At 37.3% G+C, this 21135-nt stretch overlaps 2 protein-coding genes across 27 annotated transcripts in view; one reads left to right on the forward strand and one right to left on the reverse strand.

Moving 5' to 3' along the window:
- Positions 1 to 21135, forward strand: part of DLG2 (discs large MAGUK scaffold protein 2) — a 988777-nt gene that overhangs the window by 180179 nt on the left and 787463 nt on the right. The gene's annotated exons all lie outside the window — the stretch shown is intronic.
- LOC140685284 (uncharacterized) overlaps positions 18949 to 21135 on the reverse strand; it is a 32418-nt gene continuing 30231 nt past the window's right edge. Inside the window, exon 5 of the mRNA XM_072937223.1 lies at positions 18949 to 19444. Coding sequence (XP_072793324.1) covers positions 19243 to 19444 — 202 coding nt within the window. The 3' untranslated portion in view covers positions 18949 to 19242. The remainder of the gene's footprint in view (positions 19445 to 21135) is intronic.

The following is a 21135-nucleotide window of genomic DNA, read 5'->3' on the forward strand; positions in this document are numbered from 1 at the left end:
TTAGGTGTCACTGTGAGTAGCTCATGAATTAGATTTCAATTCCTTATAAAATAATTGAGTAAATACCCGGAGATGAAATCAGTAAAGTCTAGAGGGTAATAGAATTTTGGGTAAACAAACAGCATGATTTTTATAGAGAACAAATCATACAAGACACACTTAATTGCTTGTTTTGATAGAATTGCTAAATTATTAGCTGCTGCTTGTACTTTTTAGAGATAGACTTTCAAAAACATCAAGAGTAGTTAGGTACCCAGCTCCTGCTGGTTTTAAGGATTCGCTACATTATCTCTGAAAGTTTTAAAAAGAAAGTTCATGCTAATTGGCTTGGAGTTTGGTCTTGCTACATGACTTCTTAGACCCTTGGGAGTGACTATGCCCAGATGGAAATATATGGATTGAGTAAGGATGCTGGCACTGTTTTCAGCACCAGTATTATATGCAGACTTGCTTTATATTTTCATTAATGACTGAGAAGTTTGGCTTAGAGCAGTATGCCAAGGAAATGTAAAGGCCAAAAATTCAGGAAGCTGTGAGCATTAATATGATAATATAGTCCTATAGAAGAAAACTCCTATCTGAAATACCTCATCAATCCCCCTGAAAACAAAAACCTAAAGTGGAACTTTTCATGGAAATAACAGTTCTTAAATAGTTTGGTGCTAAATTCCACCTGAAGAAGAGAGATTGGACAACTCTTTTCAAACAGTGGTGCTCTGAAAATATTCCATTATGCTGAGTAGTTTTCTGAATTCTTTCAAATCATTTAGTTGCTCTGTGGACTAAAGCAAATTTAGAGGTCACTCATGCAGGTAGACCAAAGGCAGACAGTAGTAACATTCACATCTAATAACACATCCCCCTAAAACAAATCTTTTGTACTGAGAGATTGAAGAGAAGCCAGTAATTTGGACAAATAAATGCAAATCCGTTATATCACCTCATCTGTCTGAACTCCTTGAAACTAAATATGGACACTTTTTCTGCCACTGTATAATTGGAAGCTCTCCAAAGGGGGCATGTATTGTATCTGTTCTACTAGAAAAAAGTTGAATCATAGTATATACTTTTTCTAGGAATCTAGAAGGAAGGGAGATAGTGCAACTAAAGGAAATGGCAAGAAGCAAATTTAGCTGAAGTTAGTGATGTCTGATTCAAAACAGATGTCCTCTGACAGACAGTGGTCCAGACTGGGAAAGAAATGAAAGGAAAAGAGAAAGGGAGAGGATACTCTATGAGGAAGCAGGAAATGTGTTGAAGAGGGAGATAAACATGAACTGGGACCAATCTATCAGATACACTTACAGTGGCAACACAGGGAATGAGGTGGAGAAAACAGGAAGCCCTTGAATGATGAGGGTAGGAGGCAAATCTCTATTGAATGATTGACCAGTGAAAAAGCTTGTGTGGAAGTGCATCAAGAACTAGGTTTCACTGCTTGACAGCCACCCAGGAGATAAAGGAAAAAAGAAGGAGGTACTTGTAAAAAACAAATTTGGCAGCTCTCTAGGAGCTAATTAAAAAAGACAACACACCCCTCACCACTACCACCCCCACAAATATTTAGGCTGTGTCTTCTATAGGATCCTCCTTTTGGTAGAATTAAAATTGATTAAATCATGAACTTAATGTAGTCAGTGTGAATTGAGATCAGGAGGAACATGAGTAATATCACAAAGAAAATAAAAAAGCATGTAACACCTTCAACACTGAACTTCAGACATTGAGTTTGATGTCTTATTCTCCATGCATTTAGTCAAGGGAAAATTAAAGAACCCATGGAGGAGGAGGGAAAAATAAAATTTTATTTTAAATGAGTAAAAAACCTAATCTTCTCTATCAATATCATCCTCTTAATGAGCTGAATTTGGAAGATGATATTTATCAGCTATCAATCACTGATAGCTGATGTAAAATAATGTAAATCTAAGTCAAATCACACAGAAAAATATTTACTAGCTTGAAAAGTGGCCTGAAGGATAAATTATAAGTAAATATGTTCACCCTATGTTTATGTAAAAAAAAAAAAAAAAAAAAACCAAACAAAAAAAAACCACACCAAAAAAAACCCTCAAAAAAAACAACAACAAAAACAAACAAGACAGAAACCAGGGTTTCTTATAAATTCAAAAATAAATGTATATGAAACTATTTTTGAATAATTGTTCACTTAAAGCCCACTGTTTTCAGGTTTGTTATAATTGATATTTAATTTCACTGAGATTAGAATGGAATGTCTTTTAGTGGCTCTAGTGTGTTTGAAACATCCCCACTGAAGGGCTCAGGGGAGATAAGATGTAGCTCTCTTCAAGAGGGTCTCTTGAGTTGAGGAAGGGTACCTGAATGCATGGAAATGACTAAAGACATATAGAATTAAGCAGGTGAATCCCACCCCTTATTGGCAGGAATTAGTGAAGAATTAGCCAGGACCACAAGATTGCTGTGTGGCTTTACACAATTGTCTTTCATTTTGTTACTGTGGATAACTCAGTATCCCCATCAAACATTGTCTGCTTCCTCTTATACTCATTTTCAGGTGGTTTATAAGTATTTTGAATTATGTAGGTGCCAATAGAGATTCTAAACAGATTTCACTGAAATTGTGCTTCTACAGCAAAACAGTGCCTTTTACTACTAATCTTTATTTTCAATTCTTGTCGAGCTTTTAGATCAATGGAGGATCTGTCCTTTTACCTCCTGAGAGCACAGTTTATTTAAAAGACTTCTGTAAAGGATGGCTTTAATTTTGTTTTGGAAATCCAAGCAGAATTACCAAGCTCATCTGTGTGATTGTTGTCTCATTTGAATGGAGAGACTTGAAAAGTCCGTGCTATGTTCAATCCAGTTTGATTATTCCTTTTTTGCCACATCTTTGTGATCCATCTGTTAATTTATTCATTTGTATAGTTTTTACAATTTTCTTCTTGAGTAGAACACAGATTATATACTCTCTAATTCCTTAGATCTGTCCAAAACCTTTTAAAAAATTGATGCTGTGGCATCAATTTGCCCATTTGCAGTTCTTTACCACTAAGGATTAGTGAAGCGATGGGTTGATCCTTGATGATTAATATTTTACTGCATCATATTTGTTCCTTCTGAATTTTGGCCTGTATGACTTGCTACTATGCATTTTATATTTACTAAGAGTACTTCATTTCAGGATAGTTTTTAATTTGTAAAGAAATATGCAACAGGTAGTAAAGAATTTTGGAAAAACCATTAATCCTTTTCACAGGCAATCATTATTCAATACTTAGGGATTTGTTGGGGATTTTTGGTAATAATGAAAGGTCAAATAGTTTTCAATTTTCTTACTGAATAAAGGTCAATATGTAAAAACAAAACCCAGGAAAAACCCCCAAAACCCAAGAACAAAAAAAGCAGTCACAAAAATGAAGACAGAACAATCTTTGGAGCATATATATGTATACAGAAGTAGTGAACAGCCACCACATGGAATTAGAGGCTATGGAGTATCAAATAAGTGAGCGTAAAGTTATGACAGAAAATAGATTTGTAATATACATGCTTATGTTGTTTGCTATGAATGTGCATGTTCAGTCTACTAGAGTTAATTGCACATATTCATGTCCCAAGGATGATGAAAGAAGAATTAAATGGCAGTGTTGCTTTTTAGTGAGTGGTCTGCTATGTTGGAAAACTTTGATTTTCTATTCCTTCCCAGGACTGTACCTTTTATTGAAAAACACTTTGAAGCATGAGAGCTACAGATACAATTTGCACATCCAGACATTCTCTGAGTTACTCTTACACTCTCGGGATCCTGAAAATCCCTTTAACCTCTATTTTCTGATGTATACAAATTATGTTCACCCTCTAAGACAGCATAATTTTCTTTTTTCTATTTCATGTGCTGAGTGCTTGATGCAAAATGAAATGTGTGTTATGCCAAAATATATTGAAGTTATAGCATCATTCTTGAAATCACAGAATCACAGGATTGTTGGGGTTGGAAGGGACCATCATCCAGTCCAACCCCTCTGCCAAGGCAGGGTCACCTAGAACAGGTGAAACGGGCATGGACCCGGAGGAGGGGGTGAATGTTTCAGAAGGAGACTCCATAACCTCCCTGGGCATCTTTTCCAGTGCTCTTCCACCCTTAGTGTAAGGAAGTTCTTCCTCCTGTTGAAGTGGAACTTCTTGTGTTTAGTCTACAGTTATCAGCCTCTTTGAAACAGTTACTTCTACAAAGAGGGTTAAAATAAATGCATAAGGCCAGTTTCTGCCTGAAGATATAGAGAAAGGGCCTTGGCAGAGCAGGTTTTATGATAACACATCGTTTTCTGGCTGCCAGCCCAGTGCTCTTACACAAATTGGTGTTTGTTGGGAGGAGAGGCTCATTGTCCTTGGATGTTTTGTCAGTCAGTAATTTGAAGCCCTCCCTGTTTGGAAGTGCTGCAGCTGGCTCAGTGAGGCCTAAACACATGAAGCTGTGCTACCACTTATTGATCCTCTTGTTCCTTACATGCACATTTGGTCCAGGCCCTCTGGAAAGGCTCCTCTCCAACTTCAGCTCTTACATTCCTGCCTCTTATGTTTGTACAGCTTATAGACTGACTTTTGATTGGAAAAGGAGTTAGTTTCTATTTATGTAGATGGTCCCATGCCTTAAGTTGAGGAGATGTGAAGTCCACTGGTACCCTGCACTTGGGTTGACTAATGAGAAGGGAGCTGAGGAAACGCTGAAGTTCTCTGAACTGTTCAAAGATGCTTTGCTTCACTGCAGGAGGAAATCATTGGATTCCTAAGGCAAAAAGCCTTTAGTAGCATGAAAGGAGAAAAGATAACAAGATGTTAGAGTAATGGATTCCTTAAGGCTGGGAAAGGACTCAAAAATCATTAAGTCTTTGACCAAATACCACCATGGCCAAAACCGTATCATGAAGTGCCCTGTCTGCTGGTTTTCTGAACACTTCCAGGGATGAAAAAACTATAATGGGGGGAAGAAGGCAGAAAAATCACAAGTGCGTGAAGTGTCATCCTGCTCCTGTTACTTGGTGCTGACTGCATCTACAGTTTAGGAATAGTTTAATGACTGTGTTAAGGCTACATTTTACCTTGGATTTTATTGTGCTAGCCTCCCACTGACATTTTCAACCAGGATGTATTGCTTCATGACTTGATCTGGAAAAGGTCATTAAAAATAGTTGTGGTCCTTTCACATAGAGGTTTTAAATGCTTTGATGAAAAGGATGTGGCTGCTAACAGGCCCATTAATGCTAAACATGCCCATTGCAGGGCATTCTGATGGGTCTCTTGTATACAGACAATTGAGCTGCTGAAGTGTAAAATGGATTGAAACTGTGGAGTTACTGGTGTTTGAAATATAGATTGAACTCAAAATTGAATGTCAACAGGAAATGTTGGTGTTTACAGATGTGAAATACTGGTGCATTAGTAAAGTTTTGGAGCTTTTTTATACCTAAAGACCTATTATACAGAACTTAATCTCTCCGTATGGACTTCTTTATCATCAAAAAATCATAGAAAATTTGGATAAACTGAAGCAGAGAGCAAATACTGGCTCTATCAGAGAGTGAGACTGGGAAAAATGCTTTAATTAACAAGGAAACTTTTTCTGGCCCATTTATTTGTCAAGAACACCTTCTTGATGCTGAATAAAAGCAAGAAATAGCAGCATCAATGGGAAGTCATTGAGAGTAGTCCTACAATAAATTCTATTACCACTGAAAAGCTCATTAGATAAAATTGCAGATAAAAGTTGTGACCTTCAACAGGTATTCCTATGTATGAATAGTTCTTTGCACTTTATCTTTTCTGAAATGTGCATAGTTGCATTATTCCTCAATATTGTTGTTGATATTGAAAACTTAGGTTCAGATTTCAGGTTTATATACTGTTGGGTCTTTTAGAACTTCTTTTGGAATCTACTATTTGTTCCAATATATGTCACAAGCCCGACAGTTCTCCCCAGTTACTCAGACAACATTTCTCCTTGCCTGGTTCCCCAACCCCCCACTTAAATCCTTTTCGTTGCCATGCATTCCATACCAGTTTTCAGTAGTTGATAATCATATCTGTTAAACCTTATTTAAATGCTATTTGGAGATTAATGTGTATGTGAATGTGGTATTCTCTCTCTCTCTTTTTTTTTTAATTGTCTTGTTGATTTTTGTGTGTGTGTGTTCTTGGTGGACAATGAACTTAGACAGGAGGTGGTTCTATTAATAACAAAATGGGTTATATCTATTAGTTACCTGATGATTTTACATGAAGGAGAATGCTTTAGAAATATATTTCTGTTAATTTACTTATTTATTTCTGTGGATTTTATCCAGACATTAATTAAATTGACCATTTATTTTATTTTTGTTTTGTTTTTTAATTCTTAAATTGGTGATGTCTTTTTGGAATGCTGAAGGCTTGAATCTAATCTGCTGCCTGTGAAGAAGTCAGCAACTTTTTGGTGATAGTTCAAAAAGTGTGTATTGTGAGAGCTCAGTCCAAATTTTGTATTCTACTTTATATCAGTGTTTCACTTTGACATCTGTATGTAAATAATGTTGTGAAAGGATCTTCCCAAAAGATGAGATCATTACTTATACTATGCTGAAAGAAAACCCAATTATTGCAGCACATTTGAGCCTTAATGGTCATATTCCATCCATTTTATAGAGAAGGACACAGCACTCTTGGTGTGGTCAGCATTGCTAAAGCACTAAATAGGTAATCCCTTGTGTAGGTTACATATGGAAATGTACCTGAAATTCTATTTAAGTCTTTTGCTCAGCTTCCTAAGAAATGTCAAGCCCTGGAATGAATACTAGAGAGTATGCTGGCATGGACATATAAGCAACACTAGTCAATAGATCTTGAAGTGACAAGAAGTCTAAGAGATTATATAAACACAGCAAAACTTATCTGACAGACAAAAAGGGTCTTTTCACTGTTAACAGAGTCACTTGATCCACGTTTCCTGGAATGGCAGTAATACCCTTTACACATTCCATGTAGGGTATTCAGGAATCATTGTAAACACTTATTGTAAAAAATGTGGTACGTTCATATAGGACAAGTGAATTTAAGTGAAACCCATACATATTGGTAGAGGCAGGATTGGACCTATTGGCTCCTGGGTCTCATTTTCCCTGCTTAAATACTGGAAAACCACTCTTCCTTAAAGATATCTGGCTACTGAAACGTTATGGAGTCCTTTCTATGCTTCTCTAACCTCTCTGTGGGTGAAGTAGTTTCAGGAGTTCTGCTCATTCTCTTGGAAGTAAATTAATTGAAGTTTTCAAACTTTAGCCACTTAATGTACCATGGTCCTTGAAGAGCAAACCACCTACACAGTGTCCTGCTCTTCCATAATGTATTAGAGAGCCGCTCTGGATTTCAAAACCACTCCAGGGATCACAGAACACTGACTTCAGCCACGGAAAACCAAAGTGGGGAATTCAAATGGATTGAAAGATGAGAGTTCACTTATCATTAGCCAGGAAATAGAAAATTAAAGCCAAAATCTGTTTGTGACTGGAAGTAAAATAGAGCTTTCTTCACCCTCTTTACCTGTTCTCCTGAAGACTATCAAAACAGTATTATAGAATAGTAAACCAGCTGTGGTTGACCATATTAATTTATATTTCCTGAATAGTCATTACTGCTCTGTATAAAAATTTTGCCTCTTATTGGTTTGGGAAGTGCCTTCTAGTCTGGTCTAGTCAACCACAGAAGAAGAGCATTCTCCCAGCCATATGAGGCCAATGAATTGTTTGACAAGACACAGTGCTGTTCTCAATAGGAGGCAGGCAGTGCACTGTTTTTCCCATAGGAAGATACTGTTAGTTTCAGTAAGCTGCTTAGGAGCATAGGTTCTCATTCAGAGGTTGAGTTGGAAACTCAGGACCTTCATGTCTCAGCTCTTTGTTAGTACCCATGCATTTCCCTGCATTTGTGATCATATTTTTCATAAAATAAAACTTATTTTAAAAGTTCTTAGGTGCAGTTTTTTATGCCTGTTCCATTCTGATTAGCCCAGAAGTCTTGTATTGCTCTGCAGCCATGTAGAGCATAAGTTGCTATCTAAACACACATGATCCTGAGTTTCCTTCACTAGAGCGCTCCCCACCAGCTCCCAGAGATCTCTTCAGTGAGTTTTTTGAAAAATCTGCTGGGTTTGCTTCTAGAGAGTTTAAAAAGGGAAAATGAAGGAGCAGTTGGGGTGAGTGTACAGAAAGGAATTATTTAGGCTCTAGTTCCAGGAGGAGAAACACCAGATTTGAATCTCAGTCTGAGCTGGACTTCTGGTAGAAGCCTAAATCTCAGAGAATGTGAGAGCTTGAATACAGAATTTATTGGATGGATTCTGGTTTTCTCTTGCTCAGCATCTTGGCTACTGTGATTCCCAACCTCAGCTGCTTCACTCATCATCCTGATCCCAGCTTGTGGATTAAGTGTCTAGTTCTGGGAAATCTGTGGTCTGATACCATCGATGTGGCAATGGTGTGTGTCACCACTCCCTTTCTAGTCCACACAGATTCCAGTATGGAGCTTCTCCTACTATTTGAGCAGACATAACAGAAGACTGCCAAAAGTAAAACCCAACACAACTGAAAATAGTTCTATATGTCAGTAGATCCATACATTATTTATCCATGTTTGAATTTTAATGACAAGAAATGCCATTTACTCATTAGTTTAGAAACCAAAAATACCCACTGCTTACATGTTGACTCTGGGCTGTCTTCTGTTGCAGATACTACATTTTTCTTCCATTTCCCAGACAGAAGATATTAAATGTCAGTGTTTGACAGGCATTATTTTTTGTTCCTGTAGCAGGAAGTAATGCAGACCAGCAGTTACTGTAAGGGTTGACTGGGGTCCAGGTAGAAGGTTCTTATTCATAGCCCCACTCTGTGATATAGTGAAATGAATTGCAACAGAGTGCAATGTGATATTGTCCGGCCAGGGAGCTACAGAAGGACTCAGTTTTGAAGACAATATTGTAGGCTGACAGACCCTTACCCTACTTTGTTGTCTGGTGAGTAGGGAAGAATCAAGTATCTTCCCTGAGACCAAGATGATTAATATCTATGTAAAATGTGTTACAGATGGTCATGGATAATCTTGTTCTGGATGAAATAAATGACACTATTTTCTTTGTCTTCATTTAGATCAGGATATTGCATTCTAGCTTCATTTCTCATCAGGGTCATTCAGAGTACAGTTACTTTAGGGCATCTGCACTAGTTCTCTCTGCTCCAAGAAAACAGCAATGATTTTCCATGGGGCATTGCACCCTGATTTATTTAGCACAGGAGAAGAAATTATACAGGTAGAAAGGTATTCTAAGGTGAGGCTGCAATACTTTTGCACAATAAGCTGTCTTTTCTTAATCAGTCTTCCATGACTTTTGACAGGCTGAATGTTTCATTTTTAAAAATGGAAGAAATCTGTTGTGGGTAAAATAGGCTTGCTAAAGCTAGAAAAGTCTTCTTCCTTCGATCTTCAGACTCACTGTGTTGCAGGAGGAAGAAAATACATCTGTGATTTTTTTTTTATCTTCACAGTAGAACATCACAATATTGTCATTATCTTGTATATACATATATAAGTAGAAAAATATATATTAGGTGAAGCAATGGTGAAGGGATCTAGCAAGCAGATAAACCCACTCAAATCACTGCAACCTTCAAAGGTCAATTTTTACTTCTGAAATTAAAATTTAATGTAGGTTTGTATCTAATACATTCAGCTAATTGAGGGAATATACTTTGTTCTTGAAATTCTATTTGACCTGTGTCATTTTAAAGCCAGTTGGTAACACATTTCATTGAAGCACCCCCTTAAAACACAATTAAAAATATGATTATTGTAAAAGATGTCATATAAAAGTGTAACAGGTTGGTTCAGGACAAAAAGTAAAGGGATGAGTCATTCCTGCTCTAGGCTGTGATGGAAGTATGAAAACATTAAATACGGGGATTGGGAACAAAAAGACAAGACATTATAAAAAGCATAATGAAATAGGTGAAGAAAGAGAATGGAAAGGGCAAGAAAAAGACTGGATATTAGAAAAGAAGTGGTAGAAACAGGCTAGAGGGGCAGAGAACAAGGCATTACTATAAATAGCTGATATCTCTTGGGAAGAAGTATCTGTCATCTTGTTCTAGCTCTACGAATTGACACTTCTATCGCAGTTACTGTCACTGATATTCTGCAAATGCTCCACTGCAAAAAATGTTGAAGACATACGGATGAAAGTGTCATTTTCTGAGTGCAAGTAAGGATACCAAGGTTCTACACCTAGCTGCTTACAAATCTCAACTCTTAGCAGTGCCCTGTATATTATAGCATAATATTTATTACTCTGGAGTTAATTTGAAGCCTTGAAGTATGAAAGTATTTTCTAGAATGATTCTTACCCTTAAGAACTCTCAGGACCTTCCCATTGTAAGACAGTGAATTTGGTTAGTTTTTACTCCAATAATTCCCATTCCTCAAAAAACATTATTTGAGGAATGGGAATTATTGGAGTAAATAATTACTGGTAATGTTACCCAGTGTGCTGGAGAGGAAGGTATTGCTCTTCCTAAGGGGAACATTGCAAGTGGGTACATATCCCGCATAGAAAAGTTGCTTGCATGCAAGTATGGATTTGATAATGATGTAATATCTGAGTATTTTACTGCGTAGCCTTGCTGTATTCTTCACCCTTTTCAGTGTAATGTATATATCTTTATTAAAAACTTTTCTTCTGTGGAATTCAGGTGGCAATGCGTTCTTTTTACATCACATTAATATATTAAATATGAAAAACTATGACAGTTCCAAAAGGAGTTTTGCTACCCAATGTAGCCTTACTTAAATGTTGTTAAAATCTACTGCCAGAACTGGGGAGAAGCTGTATGTGCAGTGAGGTCAGAACAATCATCAAAAATTTCCATTTGTTACACAATTACATATTATAATGGTCTGAAAATTGTCTCCACATTAGGTATATTAAAGGACCTCTGAATACTGAATATTTTTGGATCTGGCCATTTGATCATGGAGGTTCATATTTCCATTAAGGAAAGCAAATGAGACAATGAATTTCAGTGTGGGTATTTTGTGATTCAGATCCTCAGCTCATTTCCTCAGATTGTTCTCAAGTCAAATATAGCCTTAAATTCTATTACTCAGATTTTCAAGTAAGAGGGTTTTTTTTTTGGTTTTTTTTGGTGTTTTTTTTTTGTTTGTTTTTTTTTTTTTTTTCTGGAGCTGTATCTCTTTCCTGTGTACACCTAAAAATATGCCAACCATCCATTCCTCAATTATTCGCATGATTTCATGTAGTTCTGTTTCAAGCTGAAATAGATGTATAAGCAATTGTTTTTTAATGCTGCTGCTTTCTACAGACTTTCAGAAACATGTGATTCTTGTTAATTGTTACAAAACATGCTTAAGGTAATTGAAATCAATGGAATAATATTGTATAGTTAGTGCATATACATAACTCGTATCAGTTGCCATTACATGTTGTTAACTGGACATCTTTGAAAATATGAAACGAGAATTGACAGAATAACAAGTATGAAGAGTGTTTTGAGGGAAAAAATGGAAGAAAATGAACACCATCATTTATTATCAGTGAGTTCAAAATGTCTATAAAATTATAGAAAATAAACACTGTTGCAGAGTTATGCTGATCATTCTTTTGTTTACTTGAAGTGAGCTTAAATTTTATTAAATTTAAATTATCCTTTTGAATATCCTGAACTCTGTCTACAGTGTATTTCTGTAGTGCATTAGAGAGAGAACAGTTTGGACCATTTACATTAAAAAAGGATTGCCAGAGGGAGTGAATCCAAATGGCACTAAAATAGTAAAGCTTGTAGGAAACTTAGTGTTACAGGAGACAAGTTATTTTGTATTCCAGGCTATGCACTGATCCTAAGTGCTATCAAGAAGCTGGAAATGAGAGGCTTTAAAAATGCTGCAAAAATACAGATTTAGTACTTAAATTAATTGGAGAAACATGGACATTGTGCTATAACTTAATCTTTCCTTAACCTTCTGCATGACTTTTAACTCAAGAAGTAGACTGGATGCTGAAGTAGGTAGAAAATATGTTAGGAGCTTTAATTTTAACTGCTACAGAAACAAAATGTGCTGTACAGCTGCCCAGATATTTGCCACACCTCTCATTGCTGTCTGAGCACATGCCAGCACTACCTGGCCACACTGAGGAGGAAACTGATGGCCAGACTCAGAATCTAAAGCCACTTTCTTGAATATATCAACTCCTTCCAAACCACCACTGGCCAGTGCTCAACATGATATTTTCAATGTGTCCCACACAATGGTAAACATAATTCTGGACTTAGGTACTGAAGAACTAGCACTTTAAAAGGTGGATTGGATTTAGGATGCAACCTTGACCTCCAGCAGCAGTTCCTTGCTATAGGACTTCTCATTTTAGCTTGTGAAGCGCAGGCTAAGGTATTTCTGAAGTACTCAGTCTGCTGTCTATTGTAAACACCACACCTGAAAATCAAGCATATCAAAAGGCTGTAGAGGAGACATAAAAATTGTTTATCTGTTAATATTATTGAGAGCTGTATGACAGGAAAGCACCTTGGTCCAGTAGTACTCTCCTTTGTGATGGCCCTTCCTGAGTACATCAAAGTGCTCTAGTGGTTGATTTGATTACTTCTCTTCTTATTATGGGCAGTTTTAATGTTAAATTTAGGTCTTAATGTGGAAGAAGATAAGAGCATAGGAGCACAAAGGCTTTAAGCAGTTTTTCTATAGCAGTGTCTCAGATCCCAGTGTCACAGGGTTTTTCAAAATCTGTCCAAATCTGGTGACTCTGAGAGTGGTTCAAGTAGCCTCATATGCCCCTGCTGAAACTGTTTGTGCTTGAATTAGTTCTGTTCTATTGGCACAATTAGGTCTGCCTCAGCTTGCTCATGTAGAAACTGGAAGAGCTATGCAAAAGCAGTATTGGGTACCTGGCAGCAATTTTTACTTTCAAAAGCTCTCAGTACTAACTTTAAATACATTTTATTGAATAAAGTCACAGCAACAAAAATCTGAGGCACTTTAAGGCAAATATATTCAGGCAAGTGCTGTTTCATAATAGCCTGTTGTGCGTCACTGAGGATTTTCACCCAAACACTTCTTCTAAATGGACTGCAGGCATTATAGGATGGCACTCTGATACCGACCATTAATTCTAAAGATACTTTATTGTTACCTGGGCTAGTTACGCATCCTTGGCCTTAATATCTCTTCTTTTTTTTCTGAGTCCAGAACCTTTTTATCATTTTTCAGGCATATTGACCTTCAATCATGCAGTAAGCATGCCAAATTTGTTCTTCTTGAGCTAACACAATGTGTCGGTCATACAGATCTCTCTTCCTCATTCTTATGTGTAGATCAGCTTGTTCTCTGAGATGAGATTTGATGTCCTACTGTTATTTTCAATAAAAACTCACCTCTGTCCCAAAGTCGTTACCTGCAGTCACCCTTCCTGACTTTTAAAATAGACAGCAACCCTTCAGTTTGACATTTTAAAATCTCATCAGCCAAATCATGTCTGGAAAAAAGGAAGCTAACTACTTAGAAGGATATACTGGCATGATTGTTCTATGATCTACGAAACAGCCATTCTCCATGTGTTTTACATGGAATTGTAGTATATTCCAGAGAGGCAGTAGTTAACCATATATGAAAAACATTTAAAAATATGTTGGTAGAATTGTAGTCAATACATTCCTTTTACGTGTAATTTAGTTATTATTGACAGGATGGAAGTTGTGTTCACCTGCAAAAATTAGGAAAGGATGATGAAAGTTTGATGTATTTTCCACTGTTCTAAAGTATGATAAATTTTTGGTCTTTATGATACTGAAAATTCCCATTATTCTGGTATTGCTTAATCATTGTAATGTTAAGGAGGCTGTCAAGACCAAAGGTTTTATACAGGTATTTTGGCTTCACTGCCATAGTCTATCAATGTGTAACAACATGTTGAAGTTTTCTACGAACTTGCAACAGATGCACTAAAAACATCATGTTATTAAATCACCAAATCAGAATGCTATTAAATTTTCATAGCTGAAGAGTTTATAAAAGAGCAGCATACCAGTTTGGCTTTCCATAGCAAATCCACTGAGGTCTGTGTTCAGCCAAGGATGGGTGTCAGTCTGGGATGTAACCCTTATATTTAATAGAGTGCTTGAGGACATTGGCTATGCAGGTCACTGGAGTCAGTGGAGGCATGTAATTGCCTCTGAGAGCTTCTCCTTTAGAGACTTATCTCGAATGTCATCCCTGCCTCCTGGCTTCTGTTTAACAAGTGTGTAAGAAGCCACATTTCATGGCCTTGAAAACAGGTATCTTCATCATCGATGCCCCAGCTGCATCTAAGTGAGCAATCTGAATGTGGCCATCAAAGATCACATTCCAGCCAATCCAGCCCATCCTGCTCTTAAAAAGAAGTAGGAGAGGGTGACAGTCCTTCCCATGGGAAAATGTAACCCTCCAATGCCAAATGAGGGGTGTTTTGTGGCACCATGCTGGGAGGAGAACTGAGCCATCCCTCTGGTTGAGGTATCTGCTGCTCAGTAGTCACTGGGAGCTGCTGAGACACTTCACAGGAATGGGATTTATTTAGAGCCTGATTTCTAGGTTTGTTTTGTGTACAATGACACTACAGCAGCATAACAAGAGCCTTTAAAGTGGATATTTATCAACAGAGCAAACAGTGCTTCAAGGAAGGGTTAAGAAAGTAAATGCTGCATTTCAATCCAGTGCCAGGAATGTGTGGATAGTTTTATGATCCTTGTCACTGAGCATGTATGGATTGTGTACTCATTCCTCTATTTTCTTCTAATTTTGGAGCTGCTTTGCCTGTGCAAGTTAAATTTAAAATTTAAATTAAAATTGTCTGCTCATGTATCCTGAAGGATCTTGGATTATTTTGGATTCTTCCTAAAATAATTAAACTCAGAATATTTTACAAAATACTGAAGTTTAGGCAAAGCAAATTAGACTGCTAGACAATAGATATCTTAAGTACTCATTACTTTGGTTGCCAGCTCCAGCAGTTATTCTTCAGGCTTCACTAGGCTAAAGTTAGATATCTTTCACTGTGTCTGCAGCTCCTCAAGCTTCCTTCCCCTCAAAAAATTAAATATTAGAAAACTCATGGCAATAGAGGGAAAGAGCTGAAAAGAGGGGACATAATAGGACTTGTTCAATAACTATGTAAGTGGCCTCGGCCAGCTAGTCTGAAAGATCATTTTCATTTGTCCCTGTCTTGAACAGGAGTTCAAGTGGCCAATTCACTTTGTGCAAACTGGATAGTGTGAGAGGAAGTCAAAGAAAAAACCATTGCTTTGAAAGTTTGTTCTCTGGTTTGTTATTAAAAGGCTATTTTTGAATTAATAAATAGTGATTTTTTTTGTATGAAATATAACTGAAAGTATTTTGTGTATTCTGCCTGCTTACTGCATTATCCTGCGTTACGTAGGAGAATATGAAATTTTGCTTCATTCTTTGTTGATCTGCATAATGTAGGAAAGAAAATAGAATGATAACATGGCCAAACATGTCAGAGTCTAAATTTTGATAATTTTCAGATTGTCTGTAAGGGAAAATACTTTCTTCTTAATTGAGGTGAGGGAATATTATCTGACCCCCCACCCCCCAAAATTTTTTTTTCTTGTAATGACATGTCACACAGTACAGAGGCAAGCTGAAATGTGCAGTGTGGTTCACAGATCCTTTTCTGACTGATTGTTCTCTGTGCATTTGCATGGCTTGATTTTACATTGGTCTCTTACATTTTTTTCCCCAAGCAAACACACTTTACTTGCTAACAGGATACCAGCTGCTGTTCTAATTTAGCATTGAGCCTGTGTCCCAGTTTCACATTTGTGATATGCTAATATAAACTTCACTGAGCTTCTCCAATGCACATACAGTGCAAAGAAATCTTTTTCCTTTTTATTTGGTTTCTTCTTGTTAGAGTCCTGCAACCTCATACTGCCATGAACAAATATCAGTGTTGTAGAGGGATTTCTACTGTATTTGAAAGCTAATTGACAATGCTAAATCTCTTGTTGTATATATTTCTCTTATGAATAGCTATTTTTTTTATTCTGAAGTCCTTACCAGAGATGGGGAAAGCAACCTGTCATATTGATCTCTAATGTATATTATTGTATGAATATAGTTCACTTTCCTTGATTATCATCTTGGAGATCTGTTAGATTTCATGTGTAGCTACAAAATGAATAATCACTTATAGCTTACAGACATAACAAAATCATTAAGTCAAAAAGAATCACCAGTATCAATGATTTATCTTTTGCCCATCCTGTCAAATCTTTCTTTTGTGATGCAAGTATATGTAGGCAGGTGGGAAAATATGCAACACACTTTCACTTAATGCCCTTTTGATATGCCTCCTACATCTATTCCCAACTTAAAAGCTGTGGCAAAAGAATGAAAAAGCCTAAGATCTCTGAAGTCTGGATGTAAATCTGGCTATAGATTCAGGTTCCCTCGCTTTATAAAAATAAATGCTATTTATTGCCCTTGAAAAGAAGTTTTATTTATAGATATAAACCACTGATTGCTAATGGTGGGAGTCAGGCAAGAATTCAGAAGGTAAGGAAGAAATAGATGAAGAAGGGACAAGTTGGGTTCCCAGAGGTCCATCGTCTGCAGTAGGGGGGCTGCAAAATGTCACAACCAGTGGTTGCATGATGCAAGTGGGAGTAAGATTGGGGGGAAAAGGAGGACTGTGAAGTTCTACAATATGCACATTAGTGTGATATTTGAGAATGGCTTTTACCTTGGGAACAAATGAGAAGAGGTGTGCTGGTTGGCTCTGTGTCATCCTACTCCATTTTTCTTACCATGCCTGCAGAAAATGGTGCCAAGTGATGCTTGTTCATCTCTGACTGCTGTGTGCATGGAACAAGCTGGTGTGGTTTGCCTGCAACATCCCAGCCTGCTTTAGTGGGTGGCTTAATACCAAACACAGGCATAAGGGATGTGGGAGGGGGCCTTTTGAAGAGCAGCTGTGAACTGTGAACAGTCATTGAATAGAGAACACTCCGTTTGGCTTCTGCTCTATTTTTTAAATTTTTTTTGTAAAACCATTGTGAGGAAACTGTGGTGGGAAAGCTGATAAAAAGTGGGAGTTGAGGAGTCCAGAAAAAGCTTCCTAAAGGCCAAATCTCTCAATTACATTATTAACATGTCTTATGTACCCTTTATAAAAAATTGTCAGTTGTTTGGAACTAACAGATGTAATGAGAGGGGTATACAGTTGATGCTTCAGTAAGCCACCATTTTCAAGTATTGCAGCAGTCATGAAAATGTCATAACTTCAAAAGTCACCACTGAGGCAGAAGAAAAGTGTTAATTATGGGCTAGGATTATGATTGAAAATTCAAAGAAATCTCTGAGTTCCTACTTGTATTTCATACCTTGATGCCCAGGGTGCAAAGAAGGGCATGATGCTAAGGTAACCAATGCATGTGTAGATTAAATGCTGAACCTGAAATCATATCGGATAAATGATTAAAAGCAAAGGAAGATTACAACGGTCTCAAGTGTATGTACAAAGAAAGCCTCAGGACCAGCTGAGGTAGGGGTAAAGCTGAATAGACAGCAGAGCATCCGAGCAGTTGCAAAAGTTGAAGATACCTGTACTTAACACACATGGTTAAGTATGCTCCGGGATTTTATCTCACTTTGTTTTGCTTGTTTTTTAGTAGCATGGACATTTGTCTTTGAATTAGTGATCTAGAATCTTTTACTGTAAGCAGTGTAGGGAAGCAGACACTTTTTATACCTACACATCATATTAAATATATTCTAGAAATGCTAATTTCTTTTACCAGCCATGAATGGAGCTGACAGTGATCCACTCTCTCACTTAGGTGAGACAAATCCAAACCCTTGTTCATAGTACTATAATCAGGAAGTTAATTATTTGGTGTTTTTTTTTTTTTTTTTTTTTTTTTTTATTTAATAAATGCTCCATTATTTTGTACTGTTTTAATGTTTGAAGCAGTCATTAAGGAGAATTAAATCTGGCAGACAGAGGGCACCCTGTCTTCCAGATGGCAACACTCAAATAAATGTAGTCTGCTTACAAACCCTTGGGGGGCCTAAACACAAAAAATCACATTATTTGTTCTAAAGATCAAGTTCTCACAATTATATTGCACCTTGTGACTGAGAAATTAATTGTCTCATCAAACCACATTTTAAGTGGTAAACCCAGGGAAATAGAGAGGACTTCTGACACCTACCTCCTGTGAACATCAAGGACTGTTATTGTCAACAGCAAGAGAAAGAAAAGACACCCACTGTGCCAAACATTGTTACCTGTCCCTCTACCAAAGGGCAGCCTGCAAGGACCATGACCCATTTTGTCTTAGAAGTACAGTGTCAATTTATAATATGTGGGATTTTTTATTAAGAATAGCTTTGTTTAAATGCTACAGACAGTTTAGGTCTGGCACCTACTGATTCACAGTTTGGTTTCTAATTTGTGCCTGTTTGGCCTTTTCTGGAAATTCGTTAATAAATGTAAGAATGAATCCTGAATTACTGCAGGATTGACTTGACGGGTTCAGCCACAGCTCTGTGTGGTCAGACTGGGTAGTTCGAATTTTCAAAAGCTTTTGTAATGATCGCTTCAGTAGACATCTTCTCTTGCAAGTTTGCTTTGTTAAATTGTTGTTACTGAACAAAGTAACAAAGTTCTCTGGAGTCTGAGATCTGTTTGATGCACAGTACACACAGCACTGCGCTTAGCTTCTCTTTAGCAAAGAGAATTCAACAATTATACTACAATATCTTAGACAGTGGATTCGAATACGATGCACACAAAAAGAACTTAAAAAAACCCACCTGGTGAAAAGACATTCCATTAAAATGACAAGAAAACAATTGCAAGAAAATAGGAGTTTATTACATGGGGTAATTGAGTTGTTCACAGGATGGAAATGTAATCACAGTCTTAACATTTAACATGAAGCTTATAGATTGAAGGAGAATTGTCTTGTTTTCTAAAATTAAGAAAGTTAGTGACTTCTACTGAGTGCCTTGAATAAAAGGAGTATTTTCACAAAACTTTTCTTTTTAATAAAAACTTCACCCGATCCTTCAGCAAGAAGCACATGAGATTCTTAGAAACTGCAATTCAGCTAGGCCCATTCCCTTCGGAGTATCATGATGGAATTTCTACACTTCAGACAGATGAGAAATAAATGTGTTTGGGAAGGGCACACTAGAGATCATACAGTGCTTTATCTGTAGCTGCTGAAAACTTTCAGGGAAATGAAAAGGGTTTGGCTGAAATCTGATTCTGCCGACACAGAAGTCTTGGTAAATAGGATGAAGTAGATCAAGCTGAAAGAGAGTGCAGAGTTTCCAGTTGTTCTTCCTGCCAAGGGAGAGAGAGACTCTGGATCAGTGATTTGGCACTTGTTCATGTACTTGGTTGAATCAAACTGCTTTGGGATTGATTTGCTTACAATTTTAAACTTGGGTAGAACAAGTTGTTGGTGGCTTTGTGTGCACATGTGCGTGTGTATTTGTGCATATTTGGTTTTAAGCTTCTTTTGGCTTCATTTGGAAAACAAAAGTATGTTACTTTCTATGGTGTCTTTCAAAGTCTCGACCAGGCAAAACTCTGCAGCCAGGCCTTCCAGGGACATACCAGAGGTTATCTCTGTTTTGCATCTCTGGAAATGTAGGCTAAGACATTTCAACATAAGGATAAAAATGTGCCTTTGCTTGTGCATTCCCTCTTCTTAAGACAAGTAACCTGATCTGGCATTTGACCAACTCTCTGTAATTCCTACCTGATCTTTACACCACCCACTTAATTTGACCTCAGCCACATCATCTTGTTACTGTGGAAGAAAGTGTTACTTGTTATAATTTTTCACTGACCATTATGAGAGCAAGAGGAGGGGGCTAGACCTCATATCACAGTAGCCCCCTGTTATCTGTAGATAAACATGTGGTGAAAGGTTCTGTAGCCAGTTTAATGGTACTTAGTTTTTCCAGGTTTTCAGCTGAAATCAGACTCTGAGTAGAGCTGTACCAAACTTTCTTTGGAGGAAACCCTGTAGAGACTTAGACTGAAGTTGAGCATAAAAGATGCATACAACTATTTTTTTAGGGTCCACACACTCATTTAGAACCTAAATAGTTTTCATCTGGAAAACATTGGTGAGTTGAGTCAAGACCAAGTGGTTTTAGAACTTTATATTCGAGCTCATTTTTTTTCCCAGGGAATCTGCTGATCTTTGAGACATTTATACCACTTGCTTTCTTAGGAACTTCATGCTGCCACCCACAATCATAGTATTTAATCCCAGATTTATCTTGAAGTTACAGCCTGTGTTTTTTTTATGTTAAGGGGAGCAAAATAAACTAGACTATATCAAAGACATCTATCAAGTTTAATGGAAATACCCAGCCGCTGCTTATTTACAGGTCCTGAGATTATTGATTATTGCAAACAGGAAACATGTTAAAAAGTAAATGTGAGTGCACATTCTTCCACCATGGCAACAAAAGAGAGTTGTGGCTGTCTGACATCCTTTTTTTGGCCTGAGAGCAAGATAGCTTGATGATTGTACTGTGACCAAATCCCTTGTACTGACCACTTTCAAACCTATATTTACACATGTTCCTGTAAAGGGAAGGGCTGTCTGACCCAATTGTGCTGAAGGGAAAACATGAGAGCAAGGAATTTATTTTTGTTTTGAAACATTTTCCACTGTATATTGTGCCCTCTTTCTTTCATCAATATCAACTCAGTATGCTTCCTCCCTTGCCTCCCCCCTCCCCACCCCACCCCTCCCCCCGCCCCGGAATGCTTCTTTTTGCCTTAGAAACCAGTTTTTATCTATAAAAGGTGGAAGACGGGAAAGAAAAGTTTGTTATTTATAGAGCTTTTTAATTCATACTAAAATAGGTATTTCAGTTGTTTAACCTTGACGGCCTGTAATCACTGTTTTTACTTTAGCAGTTGAGTGCTCTGTCATATGTTTTATGCTGCATTCTTGCATTCATCCCAATAATGGCCAGGATTGAATGGCTCCAGCATGTTGCTGAGAACAA

Source organism: Taeniopygia guttata, chromosome 1 (assembly GCF_048771995.1).
Source record: "Taeniopygia guttata chromosome 1, bTaeGut7.mat, whole genome shotgun sequence".
Taxonomy (NCBI): domain Eukaryota; kingdom Metazoa; phylum Chordata; class Aves; order Passeriformes; family Estrildidae; genus Taeniopygia; species Taeniopygia guttata.